The sequence below is a fragment of the Protopterus annectens genome, chromosome 5.part0 (assembly GCF_019279795.1).
Source record: "Protopterus annectens isolate FY-2018-M chromosome 5.part0, PAN1.0, whole genome shotgun sequence".
Lineage (NCBI taxonomy): Eukaryota > Metazoa > Chordata > Ceratodontiformes > Protopteridae > Protopterus > Protopterus annectens.
In genome coordinates this window covers 626,164,151-626,179,852 of record NC_056735.1, presented here as the reverse complement: position 1 = coordinate 626,179,852, position 15,702 = coordinate 626,164,151, and the positions used below count along the sequence as shown (strand labels likewise).

The 15,702-nt window shown below is 38.4% G+C and overlaps 1 protein-coding gene across 3 annotated transcripts in view; it reads left to right on the top strand.

Moving 5' to 3' along the window:
* The window catches only part of LOC122802711 (cohesin subunit SA-2-like), a 1,740,876-nt gene that overhangs the window by 286,193 nt on the left and 1,438,981 nt on the right, over positions 1-15,702 (top strand). For all 3 annotated transcript variants that reach the window (XM_044072465.1, XM_044072464.1, XM_044072463.1), the window contains exon 6: positions 7,538-7,614. In XM_044072465.1, coding sequence (XP_043928400.1) covers positions 7,538-7,614 — 77 coding nt within the window. The remainder of the gene's footprint in view (positions 1-7,537; positions 7,615-15,702) is intronic.

The window sequence follows — 15,702 nt, the reverse complement described above, 5'->3', positions numbered from 1 at the left end:
TGGACCTTACTAAACCCTTTAGAAAAACAGACCAACTTCTTGTCAGCTTTGCCCTAGGGGCAGAGGGGAAGCCCTTCTCTAAGCAGACTATTTCCAAATGGATATCACACTGTATCAGTTTCTGCTACAGATTTCATGGGAAACTTCCCCCCAAGTCTTTTGTACCCATTCCACTAGGGCAGCCTCCACTTCCACAGCATTCCTCAGAGGAGTTCCCACCAGGGACATCTTGGAAGTTGCCACCTGGACCTTGGTTCATACCTTTACAAAGCATTACCACCTTCCTCTTTTCTCTAAGGCTAGGGCAGGGTTTGCCTCTGCAGTTCTGTAGGGCTTGCTTACCCATGCCTAGGTCTCTAACTATTCCTTCCACCCCTCTCCTCAGCTTTGGTAATCCTCCCACAGGTGATGACTGCAACAGTGAAACATGAAGAACATAGTACAGTTGTGTACACTTACCATAAATGTAGATGTTCGAGTGTATTCACTGTTGCAGTCCCTCCTTCCCCCTTCTATCCTCTTTCATTAGGGAGACATAAGCTTCTTGGGGTGGTTGTTAACCATCAGGACAACTTTACCATATTTCCTGGAGCTTCTGACTGGTTAGGGCAAGAAAAACTGATGTAATGGCGTCAGCTGCCTTGCTTTATAGCACTGACGACCTGACGTCAGTCTACAGGTGACAGCAGCTGATGCAGGAAAAACATTGACTCTGGTATTTGGTCCGTCTGAGGGCTACCACAGCAGGGATAACCCACAGGTGATGACTGCAACAATGAATACACTCGAACATCTGCATTTATGGTAAGTGCACACAACTCTACATTTTGCTAACATGTCAAACTACAATACCTGTAAAAGGTATACTCACCCCAGCACTCCCTGAGGCACTCGTGTCTTCCTGTGTAGCCGCACATTTTCTTCAGTCTGTTCAGGGTCTGTATATAAAAAGTGGGAGTCCATTAGACATTGCATGGCAGACAGTGGCATTTTGCACATAGTGGGGTAAGCCGTGGTTTACTTAAAGTACTTTATTGGTGCCTTTTCCATCATCTCCACCTCCCATTGGCCCAGAAGGTCAGGATTTCTTCTTTTCATGCTATTGTAATGGTGGTGGCACTGCCCACCATTTCTTGGTATGCTAGTGATGCATGTCAGCTGTTATGCTAGGCTGCTGCAGTCCTCTGTATTATACTGGCATCCATGGTTTGGTTTTCCTCAAGGGGCCCTGGCCTGTGATGCTGCTGGAAGAGGTGGAGGAAGACTTTGGATTCCTCTGGGCACCACCTTAAGGCTCTGAACTCCTAATGACCACGGTCATAGTTTGTAGAGAAATGAACTTTTGAGGTCACATCCATTTTTGCATGTGTCAGGCATTGTGCAATGGGATTCAGCTCATTTGCTTGACACTACTGGAAAAGACCCAAATAAGTACTCTGATACTGGTTGGACATAACAGTTTGAAATGTGAAATATGGCAGCCCTGCTTCTTGGACTGTGGTGGTGGTGATGAACTATGCTTTAGAGTGACACCACTCTTTTATATGTGCTAAATGGAACTATAGATATCCCCCAAGAGCCGTGAGCTGAACCACGTCAGTGTGCACAATGCTGTGGGTAAGGTGTCATGAAATGTAGAAAGTGCATGTAATGTAGAAACTGAGCAATTTAAAAGTGTGTGTGTGTGTATGTGTTCAGCCCTCATTTGCATAGTAATCACACCCAGACACCCAAATTACAACAATAGAAACTCAAGTGAAGGGACTACTCACCACCACATTATGAAAGAACACATATAGACCAGCATTATCTTCATTAGACTTAAGAAATCATTGTCTTGTAACACCTGCGTAACCTTTAAGTAGGTAACTTCAAACGTTTTCAAGTTAACATACATGACTTCTGGACTTTCATACTTGCTTTGTTAGTATGCCACATCTGAAGATGAAACACAACTTTTAATGAATTACAGCAAAAGTGAACTGTAAAAAATAAAATTTTTCACAATTTCTACAGCATGAACTCCAAGAATTGGTGATGGTCAATTTTATGAAACACACAACTCTGTGGTGCTACTTGTATGTTTCGGAATCATTCCTCCATCTTGATTTGTCTTATATGCATATACCAGAATGCTCATCTTAGTAGTATTCCTCATTGCCATGTCATTATATGGCCATTAACATGTACCACTCCCAGCTATGCTGCTTCTTAGTTAACCCTCACGGTACGTATGACTCCGAATGGTACACATCCTGATCGAGGCGGCACGTCATACAAATTTACTTACTGCAGTACAGCAAAGGTTTCTGAATATGAACCTTAGTTTCTGTAGTGAAATTTTGGCTGAGATGTAAAACTAACATTTCAAGTAAATTTACTACGTTGAAAATGCATAATTCCTGCTTGCTGACATGATGAATTTAAATTACATTGTGATCTCAACTAATGTAGAAAAGATTTTCAGTAACAACAAAAACCCAGACATGTACATTCCATCATGATGCACAAATGTATCTGCCCAATATGTTGCTACAAAATGTATTCATAGATTTTCATAGAAAAATAAGATATACAAAAATATAAAACTTGAAAGCTTGTTGCAAACAATACAAAGATGACATATCGTGCAACATTAGCTTCTTGACCTCTTTAGTGTCCTAAATAACACGAGGTACCTAGCATATACTTACTAAGAAAAAGAAGAAATTTTGGTGGAAGGTAAGTGATTTAGTGAGGAAAACCCAGTAAATGTCAGACACAAAACCAGCACAGACGTGAAGTGGACCAGTGAAACCTTAATCCATACTGAGAGACAGCAATACCACACAAGTATATTGATCCTTAATCATTGGTGATATATTGCAATCGGGGAAGGTACAAATTTTCTATCTGCTACACAGTGGATGAACAAGTAATAGGTGCAAGGATGGTGAGTCATGGTTGTCAAGTAATCTATGGTGATGCAGTTGTCTTTCTTCCACATAGTGTGAAGGATGTCTCATGATGGGACTTCCATTTCCTGTGGTTAGTTGTCAAAAACATGACAAAGATCACTTCCTCTTTTAGTACATTAGCATGGTTCTTCCTGGCTGTCATACAGAATAGTTGTAGAACAGTAACCAGCATTTCACTACACAAGCATTACAGTTGCTTTTACCATACTTCAACACTAGTTTGTGTTTGTAATAGCTCTTGTATTGACTGTCAAGTCATAAACTAATTAGAAGTACAGCTGATACTATGGTAGTAGTCTGCTCTACACTCCTGACGATTACGATACTTTTTTTGCTAGTCCCACACATACGTATGCTATAATCACTGGCATAATAGGGGTATGTAAGACTTAACTGCATTCCTGTCCTGGAAGGCAACTCTAAGCCAGTTTCTGAGAAAAAATTATATGGCCAGTAACAGATTCACCTCTGTTTGGTACTCTGTGTACACTGAGGATGTGAATCTGAGAGAAAGATATTATACTCTTTGCTGCAGAATCTGTCTCATGTGAAAATCCAGCTGAAGAGATGTGTATATGGCAAGTGCTTCACTGACACATTTGCTGAAGCCTTTTCATAATATAGTGTAGTATGATTAAATGGTGCAAAGTATGAGTTGGTAAGCATACCTTGGACAATGTATACGTACTGGGGCACTGTTACCATTATGAGGGTATTCTTTCCGTCAGCCAGCAGATGAATATACCAAAGTCACTGGCTTTATTAGCAGTAGTAAGTATTGAGCATTTTGATTCAGTTTTGGTGGGGGGGTTAGCACAATGGTTAAGATCTTTACATAACAGATACAGTTTACAGGGTTTAATTTTGACCTCTGGTTATTAGCTAGGCTTGTAATGTATTGCAGACTTGTATTTAACTATGAATCATGAATTGTTTGTAACTTTATTTGTGGTTCAGTGTGTTAACGGGGTAAGTTCTGAAAAAAAGCAAAAGTAATGCAGGTTTTGAATCCAAGTTAGTGTGTTTGGGGAGGGGGGGTGGATTTGTCATAATGGTTAAGGTCTTTACTTCACAGATACAAGGTACAGAATTTGAATCTGACTGCTGGTTATTAGCTTGGCTTGTAATAGTTTACAGAATGATAACCTAGTGTGGACATATAAATTTTTCTTCACCCTGCATATTACATAAGCAGAAACCCGCTCTTTTTACTGTCACATCATTTGATCTTGCATTTGCCAGGTTGGGGAACATTTTGTTCTTTTGTGTTTTACTCTTCTGAAGTATGCTTAATATTAGCCATAAAACTTGCCCAACAAAGAAACCATGCATACGCTCATCCATCCATCCACTCTCACAAGACATATCCCATTCTTGTAGTACCCTTGTGCCATCCATGGAGCCACATGTGGTGGTAATTGAAGTCAGGCTCACTTTCTTGTGTATAGGCACTGCAATAGCTTGGTTCAAACTGTGGGCAACACATCTACTAATGTGGATAGCCTGGCAGCTGAGGAAGTGTGTTAAAATGTTACCAGAAATATGATGTCACCAGCCAGGATTTGGACTGAGAAAGACCTTTATGTATTGTGGAAATATGGCTAACATACCTTCAAAAAATTGTAGGCCTGCAGAAGATAATAACTGAAGTAGATGGAGCAGTGACTAGAAAGACGTCATTATGCAGTCGGTGTTAAATGCAGCATAGTGTGTATGGGGAACAAAACAGGAAATTAATAGGCTGGTTATAGAGAATAAAAATAAAAAGGAACCTTGAATGTTTTTTTTGCAGATAATGAGAAGGTAGTATAAAAACTCATTAAAGGAATAGTGGGGGGCCTTGTATACAGAGAAAGAGGGCTAACTAACAGAAAATAAATAGTCTGTTACCATTAGCCTTCTTGATTGGTAGAAGGTAGTATAAAAACTCATTAAAGGGATAGTGGGGGGCCTTGTATACAGAGAAAGAGGGCTAACTAACAGAAAATAAATAGTCTGTTACCATTAGCCTTCTTGATTGGTAGAAGGTAGTATAAAAACTCATTAAAGGAATAGTGGGGGGCCTTGTATACAGAGAAAGAGGGCTAACTAACAGAAAATAAATAGTCTGTTACCATTAGCCTTCTTGATTGGTGGAAAGACTAGTTTTGCAGTACTGGATGTAGTTCTGGAGATATGTCCAAAGTCCACAGACTAAATGGAGAAAGCTTTGAGCAGAGTTTTCAGAAATAGTGCAGGGTATGTGAAAAATCCATATGAATAATGAAGGATTAAATGGATTTAATTTACCTACTCTTCAGAAAGTCAAGAGAGAAGGGGGGAGAGATTGTAAAATAGAAGCTTTTACATTCCTCAGGGGAATCCATATGACTAAATATTGAAGAGAATTAAAACAAGAGAACAGTGTGTCAGGACAGAAGATGGGGTGGCAGTGCAGTGGGTGTAGCAGTTTGAGGAAGCACTTTTTTCACTTTGATGTTGTATGATACAGCGAACAGCTTTCTTTTAGAAACCATGTGGTGAAAAACAATGAGGAAATTAAGAATGAGCTGGACAGTGTATGTTACTTTGTTTAAGTATGCCTTAGTCATGTTGTGTTTCCTTCAAAAAATAACTTTTTAGCTGTGTTTTTTTTTGTGGCAATGTGTTGCAGCCATATTTGTATTGACAGACCTGAGTGAACTGTCTTCTGAGTTTATCGTCCTGTTTCCCCAAATCCAACCTAGATCACACTGCAACACTCAATTTATGCTTTACAAAGCTGAAGGATTTATATAATTCTTATGATACACACAGTAACAAACTAAAGACCTGACCTGTTACTCAGAATCAGGGTATACTTTATTTGTTTACACGTTTCAAAGTGTGTTAAGTTGTTTAAAGATCATTAAATGGAAGTCATTGAGTGAGTGACTTGGATTTGGGAGCAAAAGGGAGGGAAGAGCTAATGGCTGTATACTTGCGCTCATTCCTGAAGAGGTGGCATGGGCAACTTCTTAATGTACTTACAAAGGAGAACCACATGAGCATTATTACAGCCAAGAACAGTGCTGTAGATGTACTGTGCATCTATACAGAATGTAGGGGATAGTTTGGGAACTAGACAGGTTTGTAGCATTAGGTCAGATGCCTTGTGATTATCCAGAGACTGTGTCATCTGTTTCTGCTGTTTATGTAAAGCTAGTGTTGTAATTACAGTGTTGGCATAATTTGCACAAAATAATATGTGTACGTACAGTATGTATGTTGCTCTTAGGCAACCGACAAATAGGTAATGAAAATTCATTTTTTCTCTCTGCATATAGCTCTTCATATTGGCTTTACAGCTATGTGGGTCTTGATTCCACTGATAATATTATAAATTTTGCTATTAAATCTCTGCATTCTCATGTCAACATTGTCTGATTGCACCACATTGTTTGTTTATTTGTACTCAATGATTTTTTGGTCATATTTCGCAGACCTAGAACTTAATAGTCATTCCTCTTTGGATTTAGTTCCTAATATTTCAAATTCTTAACTTAAGCTATAGATGCTACTCAGATACACTTTTTAGTAACTTAGTACATGTATCGTGTATGTTGTAATGTTAAAGTTTGTATTGTAATGAACATATGCATAAAAACAGAAAAGGAACCACATGCTGCACTGGCACCAGCAAAAACAAATGTAGCAAATCTTTATTATATCAAGATACATCAGCAAAATGTCTTCAGACACAAAACACACGTTAATGATCAATTAAATAGTTAAGATGCCTCGTCACATGATTCAGTTAATAAGACAAATGGAGAAGGCTTATCTCAACATAAAAACCTTATAAAACAAATCACTGTTACATAATTTGTCTAAAACCAAAAGTTTTTTTTATAAAATATTAAAATGATTTCCTACAAATAGAAGACAATAGCCTGTATACCTGACCTATATACGTTTGTTTTTGCAGGTGCCCGACCAGCGTGTTGTTCCTTTTCTACATATTTTCTGTTTGTTTTTTTTCTTCATATATTGTAGTGAACATTACACACTGTCATGCAGTATGTAATGTTAGAATATGTATTGTAATGAACATTACACTCCATCATGTACTAGGATGTAAGCTGGTGGAACAGAGGCAGAAGCGTTATTGGAAAATCTGCCTCTTAGATGAGCTTCTTCACCTTGTCATTCATCTCTTGAAGGTGGGCAAACCGTGTTTGTGAATAATGACACTGGGCCATACTCCCCACTTCCCAGATATGTTTTGTAACACTTGAAGAGCAATGCAGAGCTCTCAGAGCTAGTGTGTGTGTTGGAAAGGAAGGTGAGGGGCTGCCTTCTAATAAGAACTTGACTTAGAAGAATCTGGAGACCACAAAATAGGGCATAAGTGTAAACAATGCTGGCCAGCTAAGCATCTTAGCATTTTCATGCTGTTTCATTCTTAAGCATAATATCACATTAGCAGTGGGTTTACATCATTAATCAGAATAACTAAACTGTGGCAAACTGTGATACTTGGAGAAGGTACGCAAACTTGATATGTTAAAAAAAGGAAAACTCATTTATTCACAAGTTCTTCTAATTCTCATTTTCTGCAGGTCTGGTTACAGCAGAAATGTTTCAGAGTAAACAGAAAAATGAAGTGATGCAAAAAATGACAGAGTCATTTGATGAGGTAAGTCCCTGATTTTATTTTAATAGCACTGACAGTACCTTGTGATGTGTGCTATACAGAGGTTCATTTTGTCCAGTAGATGTTAATTTTTGTATCTGGTTTGAATGACCTGACAGTCCAAATGTGTAAACAGGAATGTTTCAAAGTTCATGTTGTATAATAAAATTAATTAATTCATTCATTCATTCAGTCTCAGTTAGTTGTTCGTTCTTTGATGATCTACATAATCCATTTCATGTTCATGAGATAGTTGGAGCCCATCCTGGCAATCAGAGGGCACAAGATGTAGAACCTAATCCTGGATGGAAGGCCATTCCATCACATGGTTCACATACGTGTGCACACACCTGCATACTTATGCATATGCAGGCACACACTTATTCACACTGGCATACACATTTACAGGCAAGCTGGAAGCTCATTTCACCCATGTCAAGTCTTTTGGATGTGGCGGACTCTAAAGTACCCAACAACATCCCATTTGGACATTCAGAGAAGATGAAGATAGCCAGACTTCATGTGGCAGTCATCACTATCAAGAGCTATACAACCAGGAACTGTGAAGTAGTTTCTCAGAATTTGCTAAGCCCTCCTTTAAAATCTGTATTGTACTGATTTTCATAGCCTCGCTGACTACACTGATGTGCTTGCTAAAGTATCCTATTAAATTGCAGGTCACACTGATGAACTGTGCGTCATTAATGAACAACTAGTGTTAGTTGGATTGTTTTTCATATTGAGATTTCATGAATCTTGCTGTGGTGACATTGACTTATAAATCATTACCAGCCATGTACCAAAGTACTGATAAAACCAAGAACACCAAGCCGTTGACTAGGAACACACCGAACCACAATTTTTTAAAAATATACTAAAAGAAACAAATTGCACTCATCTGAGTGGAAAAAGTTAAAACTTATGCCCTTTCATCCCATTAAAGTGGGACTTCAGCAGAAGAAAAACACAAGGGTTGGGAGGGTGGCTTAATGGTTAAGGTGTTTGCCTTACAAACACAAGGTGCAAGGTTTGAGTCTCACAAGGGATAATTGGCTAAGCTTAAAATGGCTCGCAAGGGCAGTTAGCTTAGTACTAATCTATGAACCTATGAACAAGCCATTGAACATAATTTATGGCTGTAAAATCCCTCCATTCCCAGTAAGGGTTAATTGATCACCATTCTTCTTAAAGTTAGTCTAAATAATTACCATGAAACCAACTTCTAAAAACATATATTAAAAATGTGTAATAGATATTAAAACAAGAACACCTGTTGCAAAAATTCCATAATTGCAAATACAAATACAAATAATGTTATAATACCCTTTGAATAATGGATTATTGCACTGCACAAACTGCTTTAATCCTATGAATACTGCTAATCGATACCATCTCAGTCAGTCCATATATTCCTGTAGCATTAATTTTTAATCACCATTTAATTTATTTAGATTTAAGTCAATTTTTCGTGGTCCTCCCCACACATCAGAGTTGACGTCTGCTGTATTAAATTTAAACCTGTGGCCATTCATCTCTCTAATATGTTTAAAAAGGGTGTTTTGATCATCTTGCTTTTTAATATAAATATGTTGATATATATTTAGTTCTAAAAGCTTTTTCCATTTTGCCTACATAAAAAACATGGACATTCTTTACACTGTGCAATATATACTACCCTACTGCTGAAACATTGGTACCAGTGTTTTAAACGAACCTCATCATACCTATCAGTAAAAAATGTTGCCACTTTCAAGGTATGACAGCATTGTTTACAGTGACCATTTGCCTTCATACCTGGACATTCACTTTTCTCCTTAAATCTTTCTAAAATATTCTTAAAACACACATCTTTCCTATACAAAAATTTTAGGGTAGGTGCCCAGTTGTTGAAACCGTTCCACATTCACCAAAAAAAATTCCAGTTATTTTGAATGATATTTTTGATACTAACAAAATCCATATTATAGGTAGAATCATAGCCTTCCCAAATTCAGTACTTTTAACTGATTATAAATTGTGTACCTCAAACGTTTTTACCAATCAAAGGGTAATCAATTTCTTTTTGCCTTTTAAATTTAATTTCGTAAACAGTAGCATCAGTAAAGAAGAAATCACTTCTTCATCCAAGCCAAATGCTCCTACTTCAACACAGAACATATCAGCTAACCTTTATCCTTTCCAAATCTCCTCTCCTCACTCAAGATTCACTGATGATTGACCACTTTAGAATTTAACATATAATACTGTACAGTAATCTCTGCTTGATTGTACATTGCACTGCGCTTGTTCACTGGAATGGATATACACAGCTTTTTCTGTGTAATTGGTCTGAGCTATTCTTTTATTGTTTACATCTAAGTATGTTTTGTAGTTCACCTAGGATAAGACTGAAATTCATCAGTATTGATCAGTGCACTACGCTGGTAAACAAATATTTGTATATGTAGGTGTGTGTGTGTGTGTGTGTGTGTGTGTGTGTGTGTGTGTGTGTGTGTGTGTGTGTGTGTGTGTGTGTGTGTAGATATATATATATATATATATATATATATATATATATATATGGGTCCACTTTCTAATTTCGAAATTTCAAAACCTTGAGTATCACAATCGCGACATTCAGATGTTCAAAGTTTTGAAATCTGGAAGGTAAACAATTGAGATCGCCCAACAGTGCGGAATAGCAATTTTACCATTCTCTTCACTGTACTGCGATCTCGGAGTTGGTATATTTAAGTAGCAGGGGGGCGTGGGGGGTGTAGGAGAGCTTGCCCCCTTCATAAATGTGAATGCTAGCATTTTTTTTTTTTTTTTTTTTGCATTTCGAGATTTCAAAACCTCAAACATCTGAACTGATTCTGGTGTTCGAGATTTTGAAATTAAAAAGTGGACCTAAATATATAAAGAGGAAAACCATCAGTTTCTATAAAGAATCAAAATCTTTGCACTTGATTGCATTAAGCTGAATGTGTATGGGGCAAAACATGCCTATGCTTCTGTGGGATACAAGTGTTACAAGAGTAATAAAACAAAACAGGAAGGTGTTTTACTGTTACAAGAGTAATGTTTTAAACAATGGGCCATCTTTCTTTGTTTTTTTATCCTGTTTACATCCCTGTTTTATATTCACACTGAGCCACTCAGATGATCATTCACACTGAGCCACTCAGATGATCATGTCACCTATAGCTCAAGTCTCCATTAAGCTCCTTATTGAAGGCGCAACCACTGTAAATACATATGGCACTAAGGGATTTTTGCTTTTTTATGCCCACAGTCCCCTGGGAGTCCCTGATAGTATTTTGCAAGAACAGTGTGTTTTTCTCATGGCTAACAGGGCCACCATCACATCCACAGCAGCATCTCCCCACCCACTTTGGCACCCCTTAAGTTGAATAGGCACTCCTGTGATGTCTTCTGACTCACCTGAAGATTTCCTAATAACAGGCATTTTTCCTTGGGGTTCACTGCCACATGTACATTAGTCACATTTAGTTTAACTGCATACAGTTTTAGTGAGCTAGGATTGTAAAGGTCCCACAAAGTAGGTTTCCAGTTTTGCTATGTATTTTGATAGGGCATTTTTTTTAATTTTAGTGCATTCGTAGTTTGTATTATTTTGTGCATATGTATATATGTATATATAAGTAAGGCGGTACCAGGGAGTTGACTTCCTGCAGGAAACACTTTTGGGGGTTCTTGTTTCAGGCTTTGTGACTTTCTGTTTTGTTGTTATGATTATTGTAGATTAGTTTATTGTGGATTCCACTAATTGACATGTATATGAAGCCCACTGTCTATTGTTGCCAGAAGGAGGCATGTCGGTTGAACTTTTCATTCCTGTTCTGTCACAGCTAGATCTCTGAGCCACTGCTGAGACGCATGTTGCTAGTGACACGTGAAGATGACCTGTTTTTTTTTTTTTTGCAGGATGGCAGTTGCTATTTTAAGTCTTGGTTTTGTATCACTTATATTTGTATTTCAGCCTTGTAGCACAGTTTGTAGAAATTTCATTTTTTTAAGATCATAAACGTTTTTTTTTCAACAAGAAGAAGGCACTTCAGTTTTAAGTGTACAGTTGCTAAATATAGGTCAGTGTTGCTCTGGGCTCCTATTGTGGTATGAATCCTACTATAAATATGGCTAGGGGCTGTCCTTTGTTTCCTCTCACAGCAGTTATACAGAATTCATTTGTTCACTCATATTACAATGTAAAGAATGAATCTGACACGTTCTGATTCATCCTTCTCTCACTGATAGGACTGTATGTAATGTCATCTCTCACTAGTCCCAGCACCATTACAAACTTTCTCAGGCTTTAAGTCCTCTCTCATATAGTAATCCATTGCCTACCATTATCACTCCATATCTTGCTCTGCTGTTGTCACATGTACATGCTACCAAAAGTAACCCTAGGTTCTGTTAGCTGTGGCACTTTAAGTGGAGTTTTCCCCCCACTTTTAGTTTTTGGATCTTTGGGTTTGTGACTTTCTTCCATCCAGAAGTAATTTTCAACTTTTAGATGAGGCTGCTCCCTTTTTTTTCTTGCATGCTTTCCTTGGTGCTCCTCCCACACTTAGCAGTTGTCACCATTTTGTATGCTTCTGCTTGTCTGTGCGTGTGTGTGTGTGTGTGTGTGTGTGTGTGTGTGTGTGTGTGTGTGTGTGTGTGTGTGTGTGTGTGTGTGTGTGTGTGTGTGTGTGTGTGTGTGTGTCTGTGAGGGAGTTAGTTCCAGAAAAGGATAGTGTTACTAGAGGTTGTAATTCTCCTCAAAAAAAGAGCCATCCAGGAGGTCCTAGCAGGCCAGAGTGTCTCTGGCTATTACTGTAATTTATTTTTTGTATAAAGAAAATGTAAGGACCTCAGGCCTGTTTTAGATTTAAGTGACCTAAATCATTTTGCGCTCATACAGAAGTTCTGGTTAGTCACAGTTTATTTTATTTTCCATTGTCTATCTGAAGGAGACTGTCTGTGATCTTGGGGCCTCTTAAGAGTGATACCAGTATATCAAGATCACCATGGAGTCAAGGAGGTTCCTGCACTTTCAGGTGGGAGTTAATCACTGCCAGTTTTGGGATTTGCCACTCATCCTCTCCTTAGCCATCAAGGTGCTCATGAAGTGCACAGCAAAGGCTGAAGGGGTTGAAGATCTTCCCTTATCTGGATTTCTGGATCCCCACCCCTCCAACCACAGAAAAATTAATCCTAGCATTAGCCTAAATTAGTCTCATTTTCTAGTTTCTGGGAGTAATAAACTCCATGAAGTCCCAGCTGGAGCCCTCTCGCTCCCTGTAGATCATGGGTTCTCTCATGAACAATCTCCATTTGCATAGTTGGCCTTCCTCCAGAAAGAATACAAATAAAAACAGTTTGGATGAATAAAAAGAAAATTATATTGAGCCACTGAAATGAAAGATAAGTGCATTTGCCCACTAAACAATTTTCAGGAGCTGTCGTCTTCTTCATATCGGTATTAATGCCAGAGTAGCAGTGTTTCTTTACAAGTTTACTCCAATGGACAAGGGTAGCCTGTCAATGCTTGATGTGTACCAGTCTATATTGTAAAACTAAAATTCCTTTGGGTATTGACACGTCAGCAATATTTTGGTAAATTTTGGTTATCTTGACTAGGCTTAAATTGGCTGTTGGACTGACAGCCTAGTAACCATCTATGAACCTACAAGAGTACTGCAGAATGGGTAAACGCCTGCATTCCTCTTGAGCACCTAACCAATTAGGTGGTTTAAACATTCCACTGCTAATAATAGGAATAGGTAGTAGAAGTCCAACAGATACATGAAAAATGAACCAAACTGTGGATAAAAATGCATTTCAGAATGTGCTCATGCAATTACTATGCATACCCAGATAGCCAGAAAGGACATAGGTTTGGAGGGATATATGGGAAACGTGCATGAAGACAATAATAGCAAACAGCATATAAAGACAAAAACTAGAAGCCATTATATGTATGCTTCTTGTATCCCTGGCAGTTTAGTTGGATAACATTTGTATGAGATCTATAAAAAGAGATGATACTGATAAAAGCATTCAGACATGTATCATATGTACCAAACTGTAAAGGGCTCTGCCTAAGAATCTTGAAAAAAGAAATGCTTGAAACTTATACAGTTGATCCCAAATGCTCGAATCTTGTGAGCTTGTACCAGCAAAAAAATGGAACAGTGCTTCCTTTTGCCAGAATCTGAACTGTATGGGACCATGGCACAGTGGGGATTGGGGTACTGTTTTTTTCCTCGCTGTGGTGAGATCTAAGAGTTGGAATGTATAAGAAGCAGGGGGTGGGGATGGGGACTTGCCCCCCCCCCCTGAAAAAACAGATGTAATGTTTTGCCTTTTTTTTTTTGGTCAAGTTTGCAAGATTTATGAATTTGGGCTTGATCTTGTAAGTTCTGAGCATTTCATTTTTTGAGATTTTAATATAGAATCATGTATATATGTACACATACACACACACACACACACACACACACACACACACACACACACACACACACACACACACAGACACGTTTCTGGAACAGCCCTAAGTCTGTACCGCAATTACTAAGCTGTCGTGCTATGGCATTGCTAGGTAAATCCGAGAGGATGTGGACAGAGGTGGTAAAAGTGCTATTTGGGCAGTGGTAGGATAGTCCAGGGAAACATTTCTAATGAGACTGTAAAATAGAACTGAAAATAACCCTGAAAATATCAATTAGTACTAGGTGGAGTTTTCTAAGTGTGCAGAGTTCCTATGTGGAACTGCTTTTGTTTATATTGTTTATCCATACTAAATCACAGCACAGTACTTTGAGAGTCCAAGATAGGAATTCACTCATCGCATCTGTATATGTTGTGATGAGATTGTCCTTGTAACTCACTGCTGGCTGATAGACAGTAGTCCTTATGGATGTGTTTATATGAGAATGTCCTTATTATTAATCCCAGGTGAATGACTAGCAGTTGTCCTGATGTTTCAGAGGTCTAAGGTAGAGGTGACATTTGATGAAGATAGTCTCATTGAGTCATAGGGGTTTATACACATTTAATCTGATCCATCACTTACGTTGTTTGGGTAAAAATAGGCTGTCCAGATTCCTTCTCTCCAGGGCAGTGGGGTCAGTATCCAGTATGTTAAATATGAAATTTTGTGATGCTGGCTCATAATTTTGGGCGTCTATAGAGTACTTTGTGGTTTGCTTTTTTACTAAGACGATGCACATATTCTAAGATTCTTTTTGTAGGGATCTGGTTGTTTTCTGCACTGTTTGCTCTCCATGTGATCTTAGTATAGTACTTAGCAGAGTTTTGTAATGAAATGGCACTGTCTGAAGTTGCCATAAGCATATGTGCCAGGTGGTGGTGGAGAGTTTGAGTTGTAACCCCATTACTTGAGTTTTCAGGTCTTGATTTGATGGATGGATGGATGGATGGATGGATGGATGGATGGATGGAGGGATGGATGGATTTGAGGTCCTGGCAGTGTTGTAATTGAAAAGCAGTTCTGCTCCCTGAGTAGCAATTATTGATCTGTTGCCCGAGGTAATCCTCCATTTCTTATGAATTGTAGCTTGGATTGCTTTAGTATCTGTAGTTTAGGTCACAGCCTTTTCCTTTGGGTGGATTTTGATGGTTTTGTATATACTCCTTGTTGAAGACTTCTCTCTGTTGGTCCAGGATGTTCTTTGGTTCATATGACTTAGTGGTAAGAATAGGGTTGCAAATCTGTTAGATCTTGTGGAGTCCATAGCCTATTTCCAGAAAGTTCGTGGTCTTATTATCCAGGTTTTGAGATAGGTTGATGAATTCAGTGGTTAATATGGCCATTCTTAGCATTTGGAATTTGATTACATTTGTTTTGGTGAATGGAGAGTGCATGCTGGTAACATGAAGTTACTAACTTACCCTGGTAGGTTTGAAGTAGATGTAATTGAAAAACCTTGTGTTGCTTACATTTTTATAAACTGTCAAGTCCATGAATGTTACCTGCTGGTGGCCTGTGTGGTTAGTGAACTTCAAGAAAATCAGAAAAAGAATCTCAGAACATTTATATCATCTTAACGGAAAATGAGCCACAAAGCTCTCTGAATC